Below are 24,376 nucleotides of genomic sequence, written 5' to 3'. Positions count from 1 at the left end.
TCGGGCTCCAGGGAGCCTGCTTCTCCCTCTGTCTGTGTCTCTGCCTCTGCGTGTGTGTGTGTGTCTCATGAATAAATAAATAAAATCTTTAAAAAATATATTCTTTCTTGTTTATTTAATAAACTTTCATTGCCTTTACAGATTATGTGTTCATTCGAATCAGTGTGGGGATCTTTTGATGCTTAATTTTGTAACTTCTCTGTGTATTCTGTTCTTGTAAGTGTTGTCCTTTATTTAGTTGATGTCTTATTAATTAAAGGATGAAGAATGCCTCCTTTGGTACAAGTGGGTATTTATAAAGTAAAGATCTCTAGAGTACAAGCTGAGGAAGTCTTTAGGAAAAGATCTATCTTTTCTGAACGTATTTAAAATTGGAAGACAAAGAGATAAGCAAGACCCTATTTGTGAGTACACTTGCATCTACCTTGTGTTCGGAGTTAACAAAGGATGGCATAACATCCCTTACTTGTTTTATAATAGTTGAGTGCTGGACTTTGAGATGGCTTATCATTCTTTCAAATATAACTAGCTAACACTGCTTTGAGGAGTTGTAGACATTACCATTCAGTGTTCTGTGCTGTATTTAGATACAAAATATCTAAATGTTTCATTTTCCTTCAAAAAGGAAACACGTTGAAAATTAGTGCTGAGAGGAAAAAGGGGTCTCTGAACCCCCACCCAAATTGACTATTCTCTGGGCAGCAAAGGGACAGCAGGTTAGCCAGCCTTCACATGAATACTTGTTAATGACTGAGAAGGAACTCATTATTAGAAAAAATGTTTCTTTGCATTGAAAATGAGCATGGCCGGTTTTAACTTCCCTCTGTTGTTGTAGTTTTAGACCCTAGAATTATAATACTGCTCCATATGTCAACCCTTTGAGTGTTTAAAGATTACACTCTGGAATAAAACCCCACCACTTACTGAATGTGTAACATTGAGTAGGTTACACAACCTCTCTGAGCCTCAGTTTCTGCATCTGTTAAATGGGAATAATAATAATAGCCTACCCCACAGTGTATTGTGTGTGTGAATGTATGATGGCACATTGAGAATGCTCAGCAACTACCAACTATTACTGTCTTCACCTTCTAGGTTTTTTCTCAAGTCTTCTAAGTCATTTAGGCAAATGTTCTTTACTATGTTTTCTAGACCATTCACCTTTCTAAAGATCAGTTTATTAATATTCCTCTTATAAGTTTGGATACGCAGAACTGAACAAGATTCTGTAGATGTGGCTGATCAGTCGGTACATGGAAGGTCTGTTCCTTTCTCTAATTGCCACCAGCATCTCATTTATGCAGGCTAATGTTCCAGTGAATCTGACAGCATCCTTGTTTCTTGTGGCTTATATTGAACTTGTGGCTAGCAAAAGTCCTTGAGTCTTTTTCATTTAATCTGCTTTTAGGGCAGGTCTTTTGTAGTTTCCTATACCTATGCTAGTGGTTTTATTTTTATTTTTTTAAAGGTTTTTTTTTTTTTAAATTTATTCATGAGAGACATACAGAGAGAGGCAGAGACACTGGCAGAGGGAGAAGCAGGCTCCCTGCAGGGAGCCCGATGTGGGACTTGATCCCAGGACCCTGCGATCACATCCTGAGCTAAAGGTGGTCGCTCAACCACTGAGCCACCCTGGCATCCCTATGCTAGTGGTTTTAAACAATGAAATACACTAGTAAATGTTCATCCCAGGAAATACTTGCTTTGTTTGGTCCGTATTTCTCATTGATGAAAATCTTTCAAAATCCTATTTCTGTCATCCATCATTTTAGTTGGCTAGCACTTCCTTCTAGTTTTGTGTCACTGGCAATTTAATTGTGTCCTAAATACTTTCATTGAAATCATTACTAAAAATGCTGGACATCCCAAAGGATGGACAGTTACAAAGCTTTGGGGTACACCACAGAGCTCTCTACCCAGGTTACTTTCTGTTGATTCATTTATCCATTTTACCAATGTCAGGTTTCTTTAATAAAACACTACAGACTGTGGGGCTTAAGCAACAGACATATATTTCTCATAATTTTGGAGGCTGGGAAGTCCAAAGTCAAGGTACTGACACATTTGTTTCTTGTTAAGGGCCTGCTTCCTGGCTTGTAAATGGCCACCTTCTTACTGTGTGCTCACATGGCTTTTCCTTGGTGTACTTTTGTGGAGAAAGAGAAAGGAAACTCTGGTGTCTCCTCTTAAGAGCACTAATCCTACCAGGAGAGCTCTACCCTCATGACCTCATCTAAACCTAATTACCTCCCAAGGGCCCCTCCTCCAAATGCCATCACATTGGAGCTTATAGCTTCCATATATGAATTTTGGAGAGGCCATAAACTTTCTGCCCATAACAACCAACATGCATTAGAGTCTCTACAACTTGTTAGGGATGGACATAGGCTTATGATCCTTACTTGAATAAGGTAAGCTGGGTTTTAGAGCTTATGTTCTAGTATTTTGGAGTGGGTGAGGGGAGACAATAAACAAGCCAACAAAGGAATGACTAGTATAACTTCAGGTGGTGAGAAATGCCAAAGAAAAGGAGCATGGTAGAAAGAGTAAGGTGAGGACATTATGATAGATGTGGTTGTGTGAGGCTATTTGGGGATAGTTAGGGAAGGCTTTTCTTTTTTTTTTTTTTTAATTTTTATTTATTTATGATAGTCACAGAGAAAGAGAGAGAGGCAGAGACATAGACAGGGAGAAGCAGGCTCCGTGCGCCGGGAGCCCGACGTGGGATTCGATCCCCGGTCTCCAGGATCGCACCCTGGGCCAAAGGCAGGCGCTAAACCGCTGCGCCACCCAGGGATCCCAGGGAAGGCTTTTCTGAAGTGATGTTGGAGTAGACACCTGAGCAATGTGCAGAAATAAACCTATAAAGAATATTGTAGGCATAAGGAAAAACAAGAGAAAGATCCTGAGGCAGAAAAGAGCCTGTAGTGGTTATAAGCAGCAACAGGGTTAGGAGTTAGAGGTTAGAGTGAAGGAAGTTGGTTAAAGATAATGCAAAGCCTTGGAGGCCATGGAAAGGAGTTTGTATTTTAATATAAGTGGATAAGAAAGCCATCGGGAAGTTAACAGGCAAGAGAGTGTAGATATCAGACTCTAGGGGTTCAAGAGTGGCAATATGGAGGTAGTGTTATCTTGGCTTAGGTTACTAGCAATCGAAGTTGTAAGAAATGCACCAGTTTAGGATATATTTTGAAGGTAGAGCCAGCAGGATTGGTGGTGAATCAGACATAGAATATGAAAGAGGCATCATGATGAGGCTCAGTTTTTGGGCCAGGGCAGCTACAGGAATGGTGGGGCCATTTACCAATATGGGAAGAAGTGGTAGAGGCTCAGGTTTTGGTGGAGTCAGGTGGAAATCAAGAGGTCTATTTTAGACAGGTCAACTTGGAGACATCTATTAGACGTTTGATAGGAGAAATAGAAGCACTTGCAGCTCAGGGGAGAAGTTGTAGCTGAGATCAGGCTTGGGAGATATTAGCATGTAGATAACAGGTCTTGGCCCTTTATTTTATTTATTTATTTATTTATTTATTTATTTATTTATTTATTTATTTATTTATTTATTTTTTTAAAGATTTTATCTATTCATTCATGAGAGAGAGAGGGGCAGAGTCACAGGCAAGAGAGAGAAGCAGGCTCCACGCAGGGAGCCTGACTCAGGACTCGATTCCAGGTCTCCAGGATCAGGCCCTGGGCCGAAGGCGGCGCCAAACCCCTGAGCTACCAGGGCTGCCCCGTCTTGGCCTTTTATATGGGAACCATGAAGGAGCTTTTAAAAAAGCCTATATTTCTGACCCAACCCTGAAATTTTTGCTTCATTGGTTTGGGATGGGGTTTTTATATAACTTTAAAAGAACTCCCTAGTTGATCCTAATATGCAGCCAGAGTTGGTAATAGCTGGCATAAATGGTGTTAAAAGAAGGGAATAGATGAGATTGGCTTGGGAGTAAACTTAGAAAAGAGAAACTGTTAAAAGCTTGAATCCTGGAGCAACTAAGGAAGAAGATTCAGAAAGGACATGAGGAAGGTGACTGATCCCTGATTCCCATGCTGCTCAAAGTATGGTTCCTGGACCAGCAGCATCACCACTGCTATCTCCTGGGACCTGTTAGAAATGCAGCCTCTCTAGCCCTACCCAGACGTACTGAATCAGAGTTGCATGTAATAGGAACACCAAATGACTCATAGGCCTGAAAAATAGTTTGAAAAGCACCTGTTTTGATTTTGTAATCATGTTAGGGCTTCCACCAAGTATGAATTCATTCATTGGTTCTCCATTTCTCTCTCACACTCAGGGAAAATTAAAATGGAAGTATCGGGATCCCTGGGTGGCGCAGCGGTTTGGCGCCTGCCTTTGGCCCGGGGTGCGATCCTGGAGACCCGGGATCGAATCCCATGTCAGGCTCCCAGTGCATGGAGCCTGCTTCTCCCTCTGCCTGTGTCTCTGCCTCTCTCTCTCCCTGTGTGACTATCATAAATAAATAAAGAAAAAAAAAAAGTCTGTAATTGTTGTTTAAAAAAAAAAAAATGGAAGTATCATGCTATATCCTTAAATCAGATTGGTGGTATTGGGAGCTGCCCTTATATTTCTAAAACGCTTTGTGAGAAAGAGAGAAATGGCTTTATTTTCAACATTTTAAAAGCTATCTCAGATTAATGAAGTTTTTTTTTTTTACTGTGGCTCTAAGAATTCATATACTATCAACTTACCTCCTACCCCCACCCTAGTCCCTGCTTAAAAGTAAATGATGAGGTAACTGATAGTTGGGATGATATGTTGACTTCTTAAGTTTGCATGAGAAATAGATATTTTTGAAAGTGACATGTATTTCATAAGTTTAGTAAACTAACCTCTTTTGATCTGAGGAAAGGCATTATGGTCTTATTTCCTCCAAAGCTAACATGCTTCACTCTCCAGGCCCCATGATCTACAGCATGTCAGGATCACCAGCTCCCAGACATAAAGTCTTAAGATGAAATCACATTGATTAGTGTGGCCAGGTCTTACAGAAGTGGGAGGTATGATTGTGGAACCAATTTATGTCTTTTTTAAAAAAAACAATTTGTCTTATTTTATACAATTGTTCTATTTTTAATAGTCATAAAGATAATTAGCATAGCAAGCTAAGAAGTCTGTATTTTTATAAGAGAATTTGAAATAATAAATGAGATAGTAGGGGTTTTACTGATGTTCTGTTGATATTGCATTAAAGTGCCAGAGTCAATTATTTAGTGCAACCAAATATCCTAATCAGTAATAGGATTAACTGGAAGTGTGAACAGGGGGTGTGTATTTAGGGTCTACCTAACTTTTCTTCTTTTCATTTTCATTTAAAGGTGATTATGTGGTTGCTTAAGATATATAAGCGGCCTTGACTGCATTTATAATGCTGTTTCTCAAATTATGTTGTAGGTACAGAGCTCTCTTTTATAGTATCCATCTTCTTTGCATATCTGAATTATTTAATAAACAAGATAATTAAAATTTATAGTTGACTATATTAGAATTTTACACACTGCATTCCTTTTTCTTATGCACTTTATTTTTAAAGTTATACCTGTTCATGATATAAAATATGTAACCACACAGAAGAGTCTAAAATAGAAAATTAAAGTGTCTCTTCTCTCATACCCTAATCTTACTTTCCAGAGCTAAGGACTTATACTGTGTTCTGATATTTGGTTCTTCTACTGGTTTCATGCACAACATCAAAAAATGTGTTTCTTTTTCTTGATTCCTTAGCCTTGGACAATATCAATTTCGGATACTAAGGGATAAAATTGAGATTGCTTCTACTTCCCATCTCCCCTTCCCTAACTCCTGATTTTTGTTTGTTATATTATCAGAGTTTATAGAGTTCTGTTATGTAGCTGTAACTAATTCTTCTTTTCTATGTTTGGAGAATGATTCTATAGGTTGAAACTCCATAAAAACACTTTGTGGTATTCTGATTATATAAGCATTATTCACTGCAGTGTGGTTGGGTCCATTAAAAAGGGAAACATAACCTGTGTCAGCAGATCCTGCTTCAATATAAGTAGGATGAATGTAGCTTCGAAGTTCTATGGATTCTCCTTAAATTTCTTTTCCATTTTCTTTATGTCTTCTAGATCATTTTTTTAGCCATCCATGTTTCTTGTATCACATATCCTCTCTCTAGGAGTCTTCTGTGGTTTTGTTGGGGGTAGGATGGGAGATACCTCCTTGAACTTTTTTTTTAAGCTTTATTTATTTATTTAGAGAGAGAGCAAGGGATAGGTGTGGAGGGGCAGATGGAGTGGGAAAGAGAGTCCCAAGCAAGACTCCACACTGAGCGCAGAGCCTGATGGGGGGCTAGATGTCACGATCCTAAGATCATGACCTGAGCTGAACCGAGTCAGATACCTAAATGACTGCCACCCAGGTGCCCCTGAACTTTTTTTTAATCTACGATAGTCACACAGAGAGAGAGAGGGAGGCAGAGACACAGGCAGAGGGAGAAGCAGGCTCCATGCACCGGAAGCCCGACGTGGGATTCGATCCCGGGTCTCCAGGATCGCGCCCTGGGCCAAAGGCAGGCGCCAAACCGCTGCGCCACCCAGGGATCCCTGAACTTTTTTTTTTTTATTATTTGAAATGCACAGGGGATGAACTTCCTGAGATTTTGTTTATTCAAGAATATCTATCTTTTTTCCACATAAATATTTAACAACTTAGCTGGCTGAGTTTTTCTAAATCACGTTCCCTTAGAAATTCAAAGGCATTGCTCTGTCGTTTTCTTTTATCCAGTATTGCTGCCAAAAAATCAGATTCTGGTTCCATAATGGTAAACTTTGCCCTAAATCTTTGAGAATTTTTTCCTTATCTTTGGAATTCTGCAATATAAAGTGATGTCTCCAAATATGAATATTTTTTTCCTTATTAACCTTAGTACTTAATGACATTATTGTAATTCAGATCTTGAGTGTCTTTAGCTTATGAAACTTTTCTTCTAATCCTCTTATTTCTTTCATTATTCTCTTCCCCCTTATTCTTTTTTTCTTTATGATTCTTACTTTAGATTGGTATTAGGCCTTTTTAGAGGTATCTTTCATATCTCTTAAATTTTTGGTTATTTTTCACCTCTCTTTTTTCTGTATGTTTTGTGATATATAGTTGACTTCATGACGATGGTTACCATCCTGGTATTTAGCCCTGCCCCATATATTTTTCAATCCAGCCACTGAAAATTTTTCTGATTCCATTTGCTTTCATTTTTGTAGAAATTCCTAAAGTTTTCTGGTATGTTTTCCCTGTTCTCTAGAGCTCCTGTGGCTTTATTTTTTAAAAAATATTCTTTGTTGGGATCCCTGGGTGGCGCAGCGGTTTGGCGCCTGCCTTTGGCCCAGGGCGCGATCCTGGAGACTCGGGATCGAATCCCACGTCGGGCTCCCGGTGCATGGAGCCTGCTTCTCCATCTGCCTGTGTCTCTGCCTCTCTCTCTCTCTCTCTCTCTCTCTCTCTCTCTCTGTGACTATCATAAAAAAAAAAAAAAAACAGAACTACTTTAAAAAAAATATTCTTTGTTATTTCAATATGACCTTAGGAAAAAAGGTCACTCAAGCAATTAAATGCATTTGTTTAGCTCATCATTGCAAAATACTGCCTTGATATAAGTCTCTTTCTTTGATTTCTTTGCTTAGGTCAGATAAAATAACAAAAATACAAGTAGACACCCATGTCAGTCAGTGCCCTGACCTTCTGCTTGATTAGTACATACAGGCAGTTGGGCCACTCTACTAATTTTCTAAGTGGAATTCCTTTGAGTAGAATACCAGACATAGACTGCCAACTTGAATGGAGAGTGCAAGATAAGGAGGGGAGAAGCTTCCTCCTCTTTCTTAGAATTATGTAGTTGATGAGAATTGCCTAGAGGGAGAGACTGATCTAATTTATTTCAGTAGATATGTTTTCTGTATATAAGATACATTATTAGGCTCTACAGGTGATTCAAGAAGGTGTGAGAGACCATCCCTGCCCTCAAAGTGTTTTGAGTCTGGTAGCATATTAGTAAAATACTCAAATATATATAATAAAAGGTATAATAAAGCCAAGAGAGAACTGTAAACAAAACCTTCTGAGGTTCATAAGGAGAATATACATCTATATTGGACGATAGAGAAGGGACTTGGGAAATATGATGTTTGAATTGTGTCTTGAAGCCTGGATGGACTTCTGACAAGAGCCCTTGTGGAAGGAATGGCAGAGAAAAGTCCCAGAGGTTAGGGAAGAAGGATCATATTAGGGGAACTAGAGGGAATCTGTTTGGTTAGAATGTTGGAGATATTCCAACAAGTATTTGAGAAAATAGTTTGGAGTCAGACTATGGGCATCTTAAGTGCCAGAGAGAAGGGTTTGAACTAAATTTGTTAGGAATGGAATTAAAAAAAGGTTGATGAGACAGATGATTTTGTAAAAGCTGTATTTTAAGAAGATGAATCTGGCAGATTTCTGTAGGATGGAATGAAGTAAGAGGCAGGCAGAAATCAGTCATCCAACGAGTTGGTTCTGTGCCATGTTCTGGGCTGTCTGGATACAATGAATGATATCCAGACCCTGCCCTCAGGTCGCTCACAGCCTGGTGCACATGAAGAACTAGTTGCCTTATTCAAAGAAACATTTAGTTAAATCATTTTAAAAAATTTACAGATGTGGTATTTTATATTAGTAGGTATTTTAAAACCGTAATTTAATTGGTTGTCAATGGCTATCTCAGATGATCAATTTCTCATTGTCTCAAATTTTCTATTACAAATAGAGCTAGAATGATGTCTTATCTTCTTTGTGCAGTATGTATTAAATGCTTAATGAAAGTCTTGGATCCACACATATGGACTCTGCGCATAATTTTTATATTCTTTGTTATATATTTAATCACCTAGAAATGTAAAAAACAATGTATCATTTTCATATAATGGTTCATTTTGGTTGAAAATACCTATAATTCATATCCTATTGTTTTTTTTTGTTTTGTTTTGTTTTTTTTTTATAAATTAATTTTTATTGGTGTTCAATTTACCAACATACAGAATAACACCCAGTGCTCATCCCGTCAAGTGTACCCCCCAGTGCCCGTCACCCATTCACCCCCACCCCCCACCCTCCTCCCCCTCCACCACCCCTAGTTCATTTCCCAGAGTTAGAAGTCTTTATGTTCTGTCTCCCTTTCTGATATTTCTCACACATTTCTTCTCCCTTCCCTTATATTCCCTTTCGCTATTATTCATATTCCCCAAATGAATGAGAACATACACCGTTTGTCCTTCTCCGGTTACTGTGGCCAAGTTCAAAAAGGGTGTTGCCTGAGTTCTCCTCTGGGATTTTGATGGAATCTTGTCTCACATTTAGATCTTTCATCTATTTTGAGTTTATCTTTGTGTATGGTGCAAGAGAGTGGTCCAGTTTCATTCTTCTGCATGTGGATGTCCAATTTTCCCAGCACCATTTATTGAAGAGACTGTCTTTCTTCCAGTGGATCGTCTTTCCTCCTTTATCGCATATTAGTTGAGCATAAAGTTCAGGGTCCACTTCTGGGTTCTCTGTTCTGTTCCATTGATCTATATGTCTGTTTTTGTGCCAGTACCACACTGTCTTGATGAACACAGCTTTGTAGTACAACCTGAAATCTGGCATTGCGATGCCCCCAGATATGGTTTTCTTTTTTTAAAATTCCCCTGGCTGTTTGGGGTCTTTTCTGATTCCACACAAATCTTAAAATAATTTGTTCTAAGTCTCTGAAGAAAGTCCATGGTATTTTGATAGGGATTGCATTATACGTGTAAATTGCCCTGGGTAACATTGACATTTTCACAATATTAATTCTGCCAATCCATGAGCATGGAATATTTTTCCATCTCTTTGTGTCTTCCTCAATTTCTTTCAGAAGTGTTCTGTAGTTTTTAGGGTATATTTTGAGAACCATTTGAATGGTAAATGGTTCTCCAACCTTTTATTTTCAGGTTGTAGGTGTCCTTCTGTCTAAAATGAGTCTCTTGTAGACAGCAAATAGATGGGTCCTGTTTTTTTATCCAGTCTGAAACTCTGCGCCTTTTGATGGGGTCATTAAGCCCATTCACGTTCAGAGTTACTTGAACTTCTTCTTAAAGGGGAGTTTTAAGAGTCCCCCTTAAAATTTCTTGCAGAGCTGGTTTGGAGGTCACATATTCTTTCAGTTCCTGCCTGTCTTGGAAGCTCTTTATCTCTCCTTCCATTTTGAATGAGAGCCTTGCTGGATAAAGTATTCTTGGTTGCATGTTCTTCTCATTTAGGACCCTGAATATATCCTGCCAGCCCTTTCTGGCCTGCCACGTCTCTGTGGAGAGGTCTGCTGTTACCCTAATATTCCTCCCCATGAAAGTCAGGGACTTCTTGTCTCTTGCTGCTTTAAGGATCTTCTCTTTATCTTTGGAATTTGCAAGCTTCACTATTAGATGTCGAGGTGTTGAACGGTTTTTATTGATTTTAGGGGGGGATCTCTCTATTTCCTGGATCTGAATGCCTGTTTCCCTTCCCAGATTGGGAAAGTTTTCAGCTAGGATTTGTTCAAATACATATTCTGGCCCTCTGTCCCTTTCGGCGCCCTCGGGAACCCCAATTAAACGTAGGTTTTTCTTCCTCAGGCTGTCGTTTATTTGCCTTAATCTGTCTTCATGGTCCTTCAATTGTTTATCTCTTTTTTCCTCAGTTTCCCTCTTTGCCATTAACTTGTCTTCTATGTCACTCACTCGTTCTTCCACCTCGTTAACCCTCGTCGTTAGGACTTCTAGTTTGGATTGCATCTCATTCAATTGATTTTTAATTTCTGCCTGATTGGATCTAAATTCTGCAGTCATGAAGTCTCGTGAGGCCTTAATGCTTTTTTCTAGAGCCACCAGTAGCTGTAGAATAGTGCTTCTGAATTGGCTTTCTGACATTGAAGTGTAATCCAGATTTTGTAACTCTGTGGGAAAGAGGGCTGTTTCTGATTCTTTCTTTTGAGTTGAGGTTTTCCTTCTAGTCATTTTGCTCAGTGCAGAGTGGCCAGAAACAAGTTGTATTGGAACACGGGGGAGTATCACTGGCCCCTCTAGCTGGTCTTCTGGGGGAGGGGCCTGTTGCGTTGATTTTCAGGTGTTAGCACTTGGGGGAGCTGCTCTGCCCCTGCCTGCTGCAGGGCTCTGCGGGGGTTGTTTACCCCGCCAGGCCCCAGGAGGAACAGCAGCAGTTGCTATGGCAACTCTGGAAGCCTGGATTCAGCCTCCGCAGGAACTATGGGGCTCGGGGCTCTCGGCTCTCCGTCCGCAGGGCCTGGAGGCTCCGGGGCGGGGCCGCTGATCTGCTCAGCTCGGGGCAGGAGCGTCCTCGCTGTCTCGGGCCCTCCCGGCCTCTGCCTGTCCCGGGGGAGGCCGGATCCTGGGCTGTGTCCCGGCGCCCTGTGCTCCGGGGCCTGCGCTGTTGGATTCGCGCTCCCGCCCCGCAGCCCCCTCCGCGGAGCCGCCGCCCGAGTCCCTCCGAGCTGCTCCGGGCCCCGCCGTGCGCGCTGCAGCCCTTAGGGAGCTCGGCGCACTCTCCTGCGCTCGCAGGTGTCTGTTAGTGTCCCCGGGAGCCCGAGGGCATCCCCGCCCTCCTGGGTCCTGCTCCAACTCCCTGCGAGCCCCTTTCCGCCCGCCCGGGAAGGTTGGTGCAGCTCCTGCTCCTCCGGGACGGGGCTCTCCTGTCCTGGGGACACTCGCCCGGGCCTCAGCCCGGCTCCTCGCGGGGCCCCTCCCCCTCGGAGGCCTTTTGTGTCTTTATTTCTTTTTCCCCGTCTTCCTACCTTGATAGAAGCGTGAACTCTTCTCACTGTAGCATTCCAGCTGGTCTCTCTTTACATCTCAGGCCGAATTCGTAAATTTTCAGGATGGTTTGAAGGTTATCTAGGTAATTTGGTGGGGACAGGTGATTTGGGGACCCTGCTCTTCCGCCATCTTGCCCCTCCCCCCTCATATCCTATTGTTAAACAATATATATAATATATATATAATAAATATAGGGGAAAATAGAAGAGCTGGATTTGGGCTTCTCAGTGTTGGATTAGTTAGTAAATCTTCTCCCCCTTACACTTCTTATTTCATATTTTTAATGATCAATATACTTAAATTGGAATACTTTTTTTTTTAGAGAAAAGTTTCAATAAACTACTCATTTTAAAATAATTATCTATTGGTAAAATTATCCATTGCAAATATTTTTTTCTTCATAGCATTTCTTGTGCAGTCTTGTAATAGAAAAATTAGATTAAAAGCAATTTGCATTTTCTAGTATCACTTTTTTAAGTATTGCAGAATATTTACAGATATTTTTAAAGTATCATTTACAACAGACTTAAAGGTAAAAGAGATTTGTTGAAATAACTATAAGATTGTCTCTACATTCAGTTAATACTTAAAAAAATTTTGAAAGCCAAAACTCCAAAGCATATGCATGTAGATTGGGTAATTTTTCTTTTAATGAAGACTTAATTATCTTTTAAAGATCTTGATTCTACCCTGTGGGTTTCACAGGATTGGTTTTATGTCCTTGTAATAGATTTATTTCAAAGTAAGAGGATATTATCCTGCAGTAATTACTTAGTCTTCACTGTGTAAACTTCATATTAATTAACTGGCAGAGCACTCTTATGGAGAGTAGTAACAATAACACACGTATTATGTATTACTTTTTGACATAAACAAAAATAATGAGATAAAAGAGGACCTGGTGTGACTGACCATAGCTGAGCTTGCCTCTACTTTTGCAAGTAACATTGCAACAGGTTGTGATAGATTTTGGAGTATTGAGGCTGACTTGATTTGATTTGATTTCTACAAACTAATTCATATTCTCCTTTTGTTTTCTTTCTAAATGCCCTCTCCTAGCTCACTCTCCCATACCTTAGTACTTTCTTTATTCTTGAGATTCCACTCCTAAAAAAAAGAAACAAATGACAAAATCATGAAGAATACAATTGCTCTTTCAAATGGTCTTATTGCCAAAGAAATCATAGTCTTACCAGAGACCACGCATCATAATCTTTGTTCCTTTGCTTTTGGACAGAACCAAACTTGTGAGATTGTCCTATTTTTAAAAGTCTCCAGTGAAAGAGATAGAATAATCCATTGCAGTATTTAACAACCCTCACTGGCAAGAAATTCTTTTCTCCAACTTAAATAATACATACATCAGTTTAAGCCTTTATTTTTTTCTTCAGTGAATATGAAGCCAATTTACTTTCCTTGTGTAATGCCTTTTCATTGTATTTGAATACTTACTTTCATACTGCCCCACTGATATATTTCACCTTCAGCTTTTCCATCGTATTTTCCAACACTTTTATCATCTATACCACTCCTCATGGAATATGCTACAGCTCTCTGTTCATTCTGTTTATGGGATTCAGAATGTAGCATGGACATCTACTGAACACCTGACTGGTACTAAGTGTCGGGTCAGATTATAGCAGAGACCCTTTATTACGTACACATACTCTGTACGTCAGTGATGGGTTTCCTTTTCAAAAAGGAGCCATCTTTCTAGGCACTAATCTCCATACATCTGGGCTTCAGATTTCTTATATTGCCAGTTTTGCTGTTCTCTTGATTGCCATAAGTTACTCACTGTGATACTTTTGTATCTTTTCCTCCATGTGCATACATGGTCACATATTCGGTATATGTGGTTATTTCAATTTTTATTTCTGAGTGCTGCTACTGTTTATATATATATATATATACATATACACACATATATAATTTTTAAAATAATGAATTTTATTTATTTATTTATTTATTTATTTATTTATTTATTTATTTATTTATTCATTCATTCATTCATTCATTCATGAGCGATACAGAGAGAAGCAGAGACACAGGCAGAAGGAGAAGCAGGCTCCAACAGGGAGCCTGATGTAGGACTCGATCCCAGGATTCCAGGATCATGACCTGACCCAAAGGCAGATGCTCAACCACTGAGCCACCCAGGTGCCCCTATAAATTTTAATATTGAGATAAAATTGGCCTATATGAATTGTAGTTCTTAAGTGTACAATTTAATATGTTTTCACACATTTGTATAGCTGGGTAATCAACATCCCTTCAAAATGTAGAATCTATGTCTAATTTCAGAAATTTCCATCATTCACCCTTCCATTTATATTCCCTAATCCCTATAGACAACTACTGTTCTGATTTATATTACAATAGAAGGATTTTACCTATTCTTGAGGTCATATAAATGTGTAGTATTTTATTTTTTTCACTCGTGTATCACTTTTTTTTTTTATAACTTAAGGATTTCATTATCTTTTCTCTTGTTGATTCACATTTTTTTTTTCAGTTTTTGGTGTTATAAATAGTGCTGCAATGACATTTCTGTTACTGGTCTTTGTGTGGACATATGTCTTCATTTCCTGGTTATTACCTAGAATTAGAATTGTTAGGTCATAGAGCAGGTATATGAATAGCTTGATAAGAAATTGTCAAATAGCTTTCCAAAGTGGTTGTACCATTTTAGACTCCCACTAGCAATGTATCTGAGTTCTGTTTGGTCTGTATCTTCGACAGCATTTTCTGTTATTTATTTATTTTTTTTAAGATTTACTTACTAGAGAGAGAGAGAGAGAGAGAGAGAGAGAGAGAGATGGAGGGAAGGAGGTAGGAGGAAGAGGGACAAAGGAAGAGGAAAGAGAATCTCAGCCAGACTCTGTGCTGAGCTCAGAGCCTGACACAGAGCTCAAACCCACAGCCCATGAGATGATGACCTGAGCCAAAACCAAGAGTCAGATAGATGCTCAACCAACTGAGTCACCTAGGCGTCCCTGTTGTCAGTCTTTTAAATTTCATTTTAATGACTGTGAAAGAATATCTCATTATGGTTTTATTTTGCATTTCACTAATGGTGCTGAATACCTTTACATGGCTGTGTAATCAGTCATTTCCTTCTTGAATTATTATCTTCATATCATGTCTGTTTTTAAATTCATTGTTGTTGATTTATAGAAGTTTTTTTGTATTTCCAGATTAAAATTATTTTCTCAATTGTCTTTTGATGGACAGAATTTTTCAATTTTATGAAGTCTAATTTATAAATTTTTATGATTGATTTATTTTTTGATCTATCTAATCACTAATCTGTGCTTTCTTCTGGAAAACTTAGTTTTAACTTCTACGTTTGGTTTTTGGGGTTCATCTCAAATTATTTTTGTATATGATGTGAGGTAGGAGTCAAGACTCATTTTTCCCCATATGGGCTTCCAATTATCCTAGAATCATCTGTTGAAAATACTTTCTTATCTTAAATTGAACTGCTTTGGCACTTTTGTCTAATTGCCCGTATACATGTGGGTTTATTACAATGTTATTTTACTCTGAAACTATGAACTGTCTTTCATAAATAATATCATATCTAAATTATGAGTGTCTCTCTTTGGGATATTAATGGAAACATTGGATTCCCCCCCCCCCCAAAAAAAAAGTCTAAAACCAGGCCATTGAATGAGATTGAGGCCTTACCTGATCTTTCTATTTAAATTAAAAACCTACTTCCACAGACCCCTCTGCCTCTGTATTTTTGACTCCCCTAAATTTCTGGGTTTCTGTAAGGATTAGACAAGGGCCACATAGCATTCTGATACACATTCTTCTTCATCTAGTCCCACGCCCCCACGGGCAGGTGGGAGGTTTAGGAAAGGGCAGGGGCAGATTCCTTGCCAGGAATCAAACTTTTTCAAATAGACAGAAACTTGACCTTTTACCAGGAAACATCCCTCATCCTGCCATGAGTCCCCAAGATGATAGCTCATGTTACTGCAGAGAATTTTCCCAATAACTTTTCCTCCTCTTTGCAAAACACTATTGTAATTATTAAACATGTGATGAAACAGAAAACTAATATTCAGGGCAATGAGTGCCATAAATTTCCTGTATTTTATTTCCGTGACTGCATTCTCAATAGCTGTCTTCCCTTAGAGAAATACAGTAAGATTTTTTTCTGTAATGATTTGCCTGTCAGTCGGATACCCCCTTCTTAAGGCCAGCTAAGAAAAAAAGCTATATATCAACTACGTGACTATTTCCTCATAACCGCCAGATGAATTTGAAAGGAAAATATTTGTTTGCTATATAATTTGTTTCACATTTTTTAAATGCCAGCATTTTGTTTAGTACAAATTCAATTGCCCATTTCCAGAACAGATCATGTTTTTAGTCATGTTTCTAGAGCACATTGAAGTGGACACCAGGTGAGCAGACTTGCTCACATTTCCTTAGGGTTTTCTGTGGCACCTTCATGTGCTTCACACTTCCCAGTAGCCTTTGGGAATGAGGAATGAAATTCTTTCCACAGTGTTTCTGCTCCTCCTATGTCTCAGTGTCAAGCAGCCACCGTATACTGTGTTCCATAGGAGGCACTGAAGACAGTTTCCAAAGGATGGGCTCACGATCTGCTATTCATGAGGAGTACGAGAGGCACAGAAATACATAGGTACATATATTGTACAATACATTTCAGCTGGTGAGCCTGACTATCCACAGAATTGTCTTTTAAGTTGCTTTTCCTTTAGGTATGCTATTTTTACATTTTGCCTTTCACGTCATAGACCCCAACCACCTAGAGATAAATTCATTAATTTATTCAGCAAGAATTTATTCACAGACATTGAGGTAGGTTATCGTGATAGAAAGATTCTGCTTGTTCTCTTCCTACCTCTCAAATCCTTAGGTTTTTTTTAATCTCTTAAATCTAGGTATTTCCTAAACAGTGTGCTCAGTCCGCTTAGATCACTTCTCCCCCCCATAACACAGCTTTTCATACTGTGCTTGAGTACCCCCTCAGGCCTTCCTGGACAAGTAGGAGAGGGGAGCCCCATTGAGGGGGTTCTACCCCACATAGGTAGATTTATCTATTCCCTATACTGCAGTCCTAGAAAAAATTTTAGAATCTCATATAATTTTTTTTCTTAAGTTTGGAAAACTCTGTCTTCATTCTCTCTCTGGATGTTTGAACATAATATTTGACTTCAACGTATTTCATTCTGTATTTACATTTGATTGAGTATTGATTAAATAAATGATTATGTATTATCATTTGAGTAAGAAGCAGTGAGAATACTGCCCAGGGAAATGGGTGAGAAAGAGGCTACTTTGTCTCCTCTCTTTTAAACCTTGGGTTTGTTTTTTTCTCCTTCCACCCTTTCCCTAAAACACTGATATCACTAAAACAACAAGGCTGAAAGCTGTAACTGGCTGAGTGCTGTTTAGTCATGAGTTGGGACAGAAACTCCATGAGGGTTTGTGGGTTGGGCTGCAGTTGCTGACAGTGAGAAGGAGCAGACAGGGAATAAATGTGAATGAAGAAAACATGTATTTCTTCATTTTTGTTTATTCACAACTACCATCCTCAAAGTGCTGGCAGATAATGATTGAAGTGAGTCTGATGAGATTTTATGTGACTGTCTTGGGGTGGATGGCAGATGGTAGCTTAAGAAAGTGATCATCAGATAAAATGTCCTAGCACAGTACTCTCCATAAATAAAGTTTAAAGGAAAGTACAGATAAAAAGATGGACTATCATGGGATTATGGGATTCTCAGTCCCTTCTGATACTGCTTTGGAAAAATAACTTGTAGTATTCATCTTGGATGTTGGTTATATTGAAGTTGAAACACTCCAAGTGATGGAATAATAGTTGAGTAATAGTTGAGTAATAATCCAACGTAGGCATCTTGCAATCAATACTTAATACTTATTAACTATTAAAGAATCAGTATTTTTGTGATATACTATTGGTATATTCTGATAGATTTTCACATTGTGGGGAAAAGCCAACATGTATTTTGTTGTACAAAGGACAATTAATTAATTAATTAATTTATAAAAGATTTTATTTATTCATTTGAGACAGAGAGAGAGAGAGAGAGAGTGCACAAGCAGGGGTGGAGAGGGACAAGTGGACTCCCTGCTGAGCAGGAAGCTTGGTACAGGGCTTGATCCCAGGACTCTGGGATCATGACCTGAGCCAAAGGCAGATGCTTAACTGACTGAGCCACCCAGGCACCCCTACAAAGGACATTTTAAAAATCCTTTTTTGAACCCATTTTGCTAACTGTTACTCTGTGTGTAATACTTTATATTATTGTAATTTCTTTGTGCTTCAGTTCTTTCTGGGAAGTTTCTGAAAGTCAAGTAGAAATCAGCCATAGTTTGTGCCCATTTAGTTATAACTAAATTATTAAATTATACACCCTGTGGTACTGCTCCTACAGCAAGAGTATCTTCCAGATACTCTTTTTAGTAGATCATTGAATCTCTTTTACTTTATGGAGCAGTAAGAAATGCATGAAGGGATTTGAATTTAAAGACGCTGTCTTGCATGCATATCTGGGCATTGGCATTTAGAGTCTATAAAATAAATTGGCAGTGAATGTTTTATTTACCCATCAGAATCTCAGCCACATCATCAAGTAGCACTTTGCCAGATATATTGTAATACACTTGATGGTACAAAAATGGAGTGTAGAGTGTTTAATCAAAAATATTTGTGTGCAGGTCTCATAAGGATTTTATTTTTTAAAGATTTTATTTATTTATTCATGAGAGACAGAGAGAGAGAGAGAGAGAGAGAGAGAGAGAGAGAGGCAGGCAGGCAGAGACACAGGCAGAGGGAGAAGCAGGCTCCATACAGGGAGCCAGATGCGGGACTTGATTCCTGGACTCCAGGATCATGCCCAGGCCAAAGGCAGGTGCTAAACCACTGAGCCATCCAGGGATCCCCACCATAAGGATTTTAATGTTATATAAAATATCTGTATACATTAAAAAGAAAAATCTGTATACATAATGTAGAAGGAGAATTAGTTGAAGAATAAAACTGGCCAATTGTCATATTTATTCCTTTTAAATAAGTAAAATAGTCACTATTTATTGAAATGTATTTCTGATTAAGAATTATTATAATAGCTCACCCATCTAAATTGCCAAGGTTTTTGATAAAGCTGGCAGAATGAATGACAGCTGCAAACCCAAGGTTAGACTGCAGAGTCAGTTTCTCTCTGGCTTTCTCTCCTTTTAAGCCTCCCTTTCATGTGTAGCCAAGTGAAATGTAAGCTCTGCAGATCCTCAGGGGCCTTGGCCTGATGAGAGGATACAGAAGAAAGGCAGCGGTTTGGAAAGCCTCCTGAAGGCATAGAGGGCAAAGGGCCTGGGCGATGACATGACTCCCAGACCTTTCCAAGGAGATGAATGAGAAGGCATTGCCTCCTTGGGCCTGGGACGTATTTTATCCACAAGAGTAGTCCGAGGCTATCAAACCAATTGTTTTGGCTTTATCTTTCAGATGTTGCAAAAGGAAAACGCGTTCTTTTATTGCTTTTCCAAGTCGTTTGACCACTTATCCTTAATCATCTGTAGTCTGTGTGTGAATAAGTCTTTTAAAGATCACTGAACTTTGCTTGATTTGAAATCAGAGTCGAATTCATTTTATTTAATGTGGGAAAACTTCTTTTGAGAAACTTAACACAAACTGGCTTTTTAGCCTCTTAGAATTACTTGAAAAAGAACACCAAGGAAAAACACAGCCAGATGCACAAATGTCTGCTCAAGGATTAGATTGCCATAAGCTTTATGATTCTTTCTCTGTGGTTATTGATCATTGAAATAACCTTAGCAGTCCAGATTTGGCAAATCAGTGTGAATTAATGAATTTTAGGTTGCAGTCTCAAAGATGTAACTAGGCTAACCATGATGTATATCACTGTTATCATAAATTTTATCCTTGCCATTCATTGTATTAAGAATGTGTGATTTTAGGAATACTTAATAGATTTGCTTTAGTAGAAAAGTTAATAAGCCCATTGGGCTACTGGTGTGTGGAAGTGATCTGTGAAGAAATAAATTCCTTTAGTTCCCACATGAGCATGTCAGAAAAGAACCATACTGTGGTTTTTTGAGAATTTTACAGATCTCTTCAAGGGGCAGTTCAGAGTAGTTTCTAAGAGTGCTAAGTCTTGGTGCATGGATTTGGCTGGCATGGATTTGGACAGAGTGGGCCAAACAGAGCTAATTGAGGTGGGGAAAAGATCAAGAGAATAGGCCATAATGGTGAATAGAGTTATTTGTCACCGAGTTTGTAATAGGATTTTCAATTAATTCATGCAGGCTTCCAATGCCTTACATTAGCCCTGTCAAGATGAACTACAGCCACATCTAAAATGCCATCCCCTGTTAAACTGTGCATGTCAGTGAATTTGTAATTTCTTCTATTCAACCAGAAGATGAATGGATTTCACTTAGAAAACAAATGTGTGCTTCAGAAATTCACAGTTCGAAATCCCAGCACTTCCTAGGAGGAACATTTTTTACATTACTATATAGTGAATATGTATTAAAAATATAATTGCTATGTGAATTCATCCAAAAGGAGAAGCATCCAGCTGCATAGACACATATACATTTCCAGGTGCTGTGTTTCACTGGTGAACAAGGCATTTCATACTGGACAATGATGATGATGATAGTTCATGCATGTAGCACTTACTAACTGCTGGGCCTTTTGTAGTGGTTTACTAAATCCCCAGAACAACCCAGATGAAGAAATTGAGGCACGGAGAGGTTAACCTTCTCAAGATCACATAGCTTGTGAGTGGCTGAGCTGGGATTCAAACCCAGGCATTCTGGCTTCCAGCGTCTGTGTTTCCAACCTCCTTGAAAATGCCTGATCATGGTGCTATCAACTTGTTCCAGAAGTTGGTTTATTACAGTACTTGCCAGTGCTCTGTCTCTGGTTTGATCACTCTTGCCTCTTTCACAGTGATACTTATTTCTCTGTTTATTTACTGTTACTTTCTCAAATCTATCTTGGGAAAATTCGTTATTATGATAACCTGACTTCAAGAAATATGTAATAAAATAGAGAATGTAAGTGAGGCATCTCTGTGAGAGACAAAAATTAGAATCATCCCACAAAGTTGGACACTGAAGAGATACAACTAAAGTTCACAGGATTGTGAGACACCAGATTTCCTGATTGGCATTTTCCTTCTGCAGAAACCAAAGGGCACAGCAGAATTGTTTATAAGATTCATGGCCAGATAATAGGAGTCATGCTTTCATAGGCAAGATCTTAAGGCAGGGTCCAAAAGTCAGACGGCATGTGACGGTTTCAGAACTTCTGGAAGGCTCAGCTCCCACCTCCTTGGGATATTGGCCTTGAGAGCAGCTCTCATTAACCAGATGCAACATCACATGGATCAAGCCAACACAAGATGACTGCCAATAGCATTTCGAGAGCCAAGAATTGGCTATTCCTCTTAGGCCAAACAAAAATATTTAACCAAAAAAAAAAAAAAAAAAAGTTTGGCTTAGGGAGTAGGCCAGACTCTAAATCTCTGACTAGAAACCAAAGTAAATTTTAAAAACTGTATTTTGAAGTTCTGTTGCCTCAAGGGTATAAAACTTAGAACCACTTTTTTGGGGGGGAGTGGGGAGTTGGAGGAGCCCAGGAAGAGGGCAGTACTATGAGTAATGTTTCATATTCCTCTACTTCATTAGAAAGATTAGGCTGTAAAAAAATTTTTTTTTCAAGTAGTTTAGGCCTGTGCTTTGCTCATAAGCTGTCTGCCTGCCTGTCCCCTTCTGTCCGTTTCCCACTCTAATGCTAGATTCATCTCCTGACACATGCTTCTTGCCATGGCCATCTGTATTTCACACCTGTGAGGGCTTGTCATTGCCTGAAGGACACAGCATTTGAACCTCTTTACCATGTTTTTCAAGACCCTCCAGGAGTTAGCTTCTGCCTACTTCTCCTGCACTTTATGTTCTGTAATTCCTGTCTGGGAACACTGCATTCTTTAGAAAACTCCAGTCCCTCTGCACAGCATGCTCCCTGTCTTTACGGGTGCTGTCCTATCAGCTTTGAATGCCTCACTTTTCTCTTTTATTCTTCCACTCCAGCTTTGTGGCTAACTCCTATGTGTCCTTGAAGACTTGGCTCATGTGTTACTTTCTCCAGGAAATGTTTCATTTTCCCACCCACTAAACGCTAGAGACCTGTGCTCTATGTTGAGTTAGTCTTGACTAAAGATGATAACACAGTTAAATTTTCAGACATTTTTGGATCATTCTTTAATTAAAACTCATCTCTTTCCTTAAGGGTATACCTCAGTTACCTTGTGCCAAAGCGTTATACAACTACGAAGGGAAAGAACCCGGAGACCTTAAATTCAGCAAAGGCGACATCATCATTTTGCGGCGACAAGTGGATGAAAATTGGTACCATGGGGAAGTCAACGGGATCCATGGCTTTTTCCCCACCAATTTTGTGCAGATTATCAAACCGTTACCTCAGCCCCCACCTCAGTGCAAAGCACTTTATGACTTCGAAGTGAAAGACAAGGAAGCAGACAAAGATTGCCTTCCATTTGCCAAGGTAAATTTAGAATGAGATTTTCTGTTTGCTGCCTCTTCCTCTGGACCCGGATACACAGCAGTATGGCCGGTATTTCTTTTTGTAAAAAGATAGAAATAGTTTTAGTATTTCACTGTGCTTTTAAAAATACCCAGAAGCAGTTTTCTTAAAGTCACAAAAAAATATTTTGTGCATAGCCTGTTCTTAAATGAAAGATAATTTTGGTTGATATTCTTTGTGGTATCATTTTCATATTTAGAGCCTAAATTAATTCTAAGCCACTTTATAGGATGTGTGTGCCACTGAGGGATTTTAATTTACTGAATTATGAATAACAAAATGAAACATCATTATTTTCTTATTTTATTCATAAATTTCTTTGCTGAAAGCACACAGGAGTATATCCACTGAATTGATAAAATGCTTTAGAATTTTAAGTAGATTAACACAATAGTGTTTTTAATAAAGAAAAGCAGTAGGATATGCATTTTTAAATGGGCATTTGGTATATTATGAGAGAGAACGTGAGAAGAGCCTGAGAATCAATCTAAAACAGAAGTTTAAGAGCCTGAGATGGGTAGTATTTGAAGTTATAATTTGTGGATCTAAACCAAATGCGCAGCCAACCCTTGTATAGAAGGAGTTCATAGTTTTATAACTGTCTGAGAGGACCAACAGTTTGATTGTGATAGTGGCCATTTAGTTCATGATAACATTGGATTCATGTACTAAAGATATGTCATAGCATTTTAATTCACGTACTTTTAAAACTTGAGCCCCTTTATTGAAAAGGAAAATTAAATGATGAACTAAATGGAATTAAGTAGACTAATGTTTGCTGTTTCTTCAGGATGATGTTCTGACCGTGATCCGTAGAGTGGATGAAAACTGGGCTGAAGGAATGCTGGCAGACAAAATAGGAATATTTCCGATTTCATATGTTGAGGTAAGTTAATCTGTAGAAAATCCAATCATGTTAGTACTCAGCTTAGTAGACAAATCTTATTTATGCATTTTGGGCATTAAGAAGTTCTCCTAGGAGTGCCTGGCTGGCTCAGTCAGTAGAGCACACAACTCTTAATCTCAGAGTTGTTGGGCATATAAGCCTACTTAAAAAAATTTTTTTTAATTAAAAAAAAAATTAAGAAAAAAGAAGTCCTCACAATCATTTTGCAGTATATACACACACAGCAAATCATTAGGTTGTACGCCTTAAATGAATACAATGTTTTATGTCAATTATATCACAATAAATCCGGAGTTAAAAAAAAGAAGAAAGACAAAAATCTAGCCTGCAGAAGACAGGAAGGAGGAGAAGGAGGAGAAGCAAGAGAAGAACACATAACACAAAGAACCAGGAATGCCCTGTCCACCCAGATCACTGGGTGGATTAGGAAGAGTTCTTCCATCGTGCCTACAATTACTGAAGACTCTGAGATGTTTGAAGGTCCACTTTGTCCCTCTGCTAAAGCATTCCTGTGTCTTGTTAAATGGTACTTAATGCTTCCTATCAGTACCTACACTGTTTCCAGGTGTTCTATTTCATTTGCCAGCTTTGGCATCAGAAGGTTGATGAAGTTCTGAATAAGGTGGGAGGTGAGTGTGTATTTGTTTACTTATTTTTTTTTCATTATCTGCCAGGTGATCAGAACTATAACTGATTTGCAGAGTAGGCCTCTAACAAACATAAAGTAAATGAATAAATATTCCCCCATGTCATTCTCTGCAACACCTCACACCTCTTTCCCCCTTTTTAATCAGCTTTACTCGGAAAGGTTATGGCCAACCTGACTCACTGAAGTCTTTATAGAGAGTATGTATAACATGATTGTATTATTTTAAAGAATAACACAAATTAAAAATGAAATAGGATGTTACAATTTATAATAGGCTGCATTACATCATACATCATAAACATTCATGTCCTCTAGTCATAAGAGTTTCTTGCTGAAGACAAAGGCA

At 38.8% G+C, this 24,376-nt stretch overlaps 1 protein-coding gene and 1 long non-coding RNA gene across 4 annotated transcripts in view; one reads left to right on the top strand and one right to left on the bottom strand.

Moving 5' to 3' along the window:
- Window positions 1-24,376, top strand: part of SH3RF1 (SH3 domain containing ring finger 1) — a 184,557-nt gene that overhangs the window by 94,870 nt on the left and 65,311 nt on the right. For all 3 annotated transcript variants that reach the window (XM_055334459.1, XM_055334461.1, XM_055334460.1), the window contains 2 exons: window positions 22,160-22,435; window positions 23,265-23,360. In XM_055334459.1, the coding sequence (XP_055190434.1) occupies window positions 22,160-22,435; window positions 23,265-23,360 (372 nt within the window). The remainder of the gene's footprint in view (window positions 1-22,159; window positions 22,436-23,264; window positions 23,361-24,376) is intronic.
- LOC129515554 (uncharacterized) overlaps window positions 1-24,376 on the bottom strand; it is a 67,176-nt gene that overhangs the window by 4,454 nt on the left and 38,346 nt on the right. The gene's annotated exons all lie outside the window — the stretch shown is intronic.

The sequence above is a fragment of the Nyctereutes procyonoides genome, unplaced genomic scaffold (genome assembly GCF_905146905.1).
Source record: "Nyctereutes procyonoides isolate TBG_1078 unplaced genomic scaffold, NYPRO_anot_genome, whole genome shotgun sequence".
Taxonomy (NCBI): domain Eukaryota; kingdom Metazoa; phylum Chordata; class Mammalia; order Carnivora; family Canidae; genus Nyctereutes; species Nyctereutes procyonoides.
This window is presented reverse-complemented; position numbering and strand designations above follow the sequence as displayed.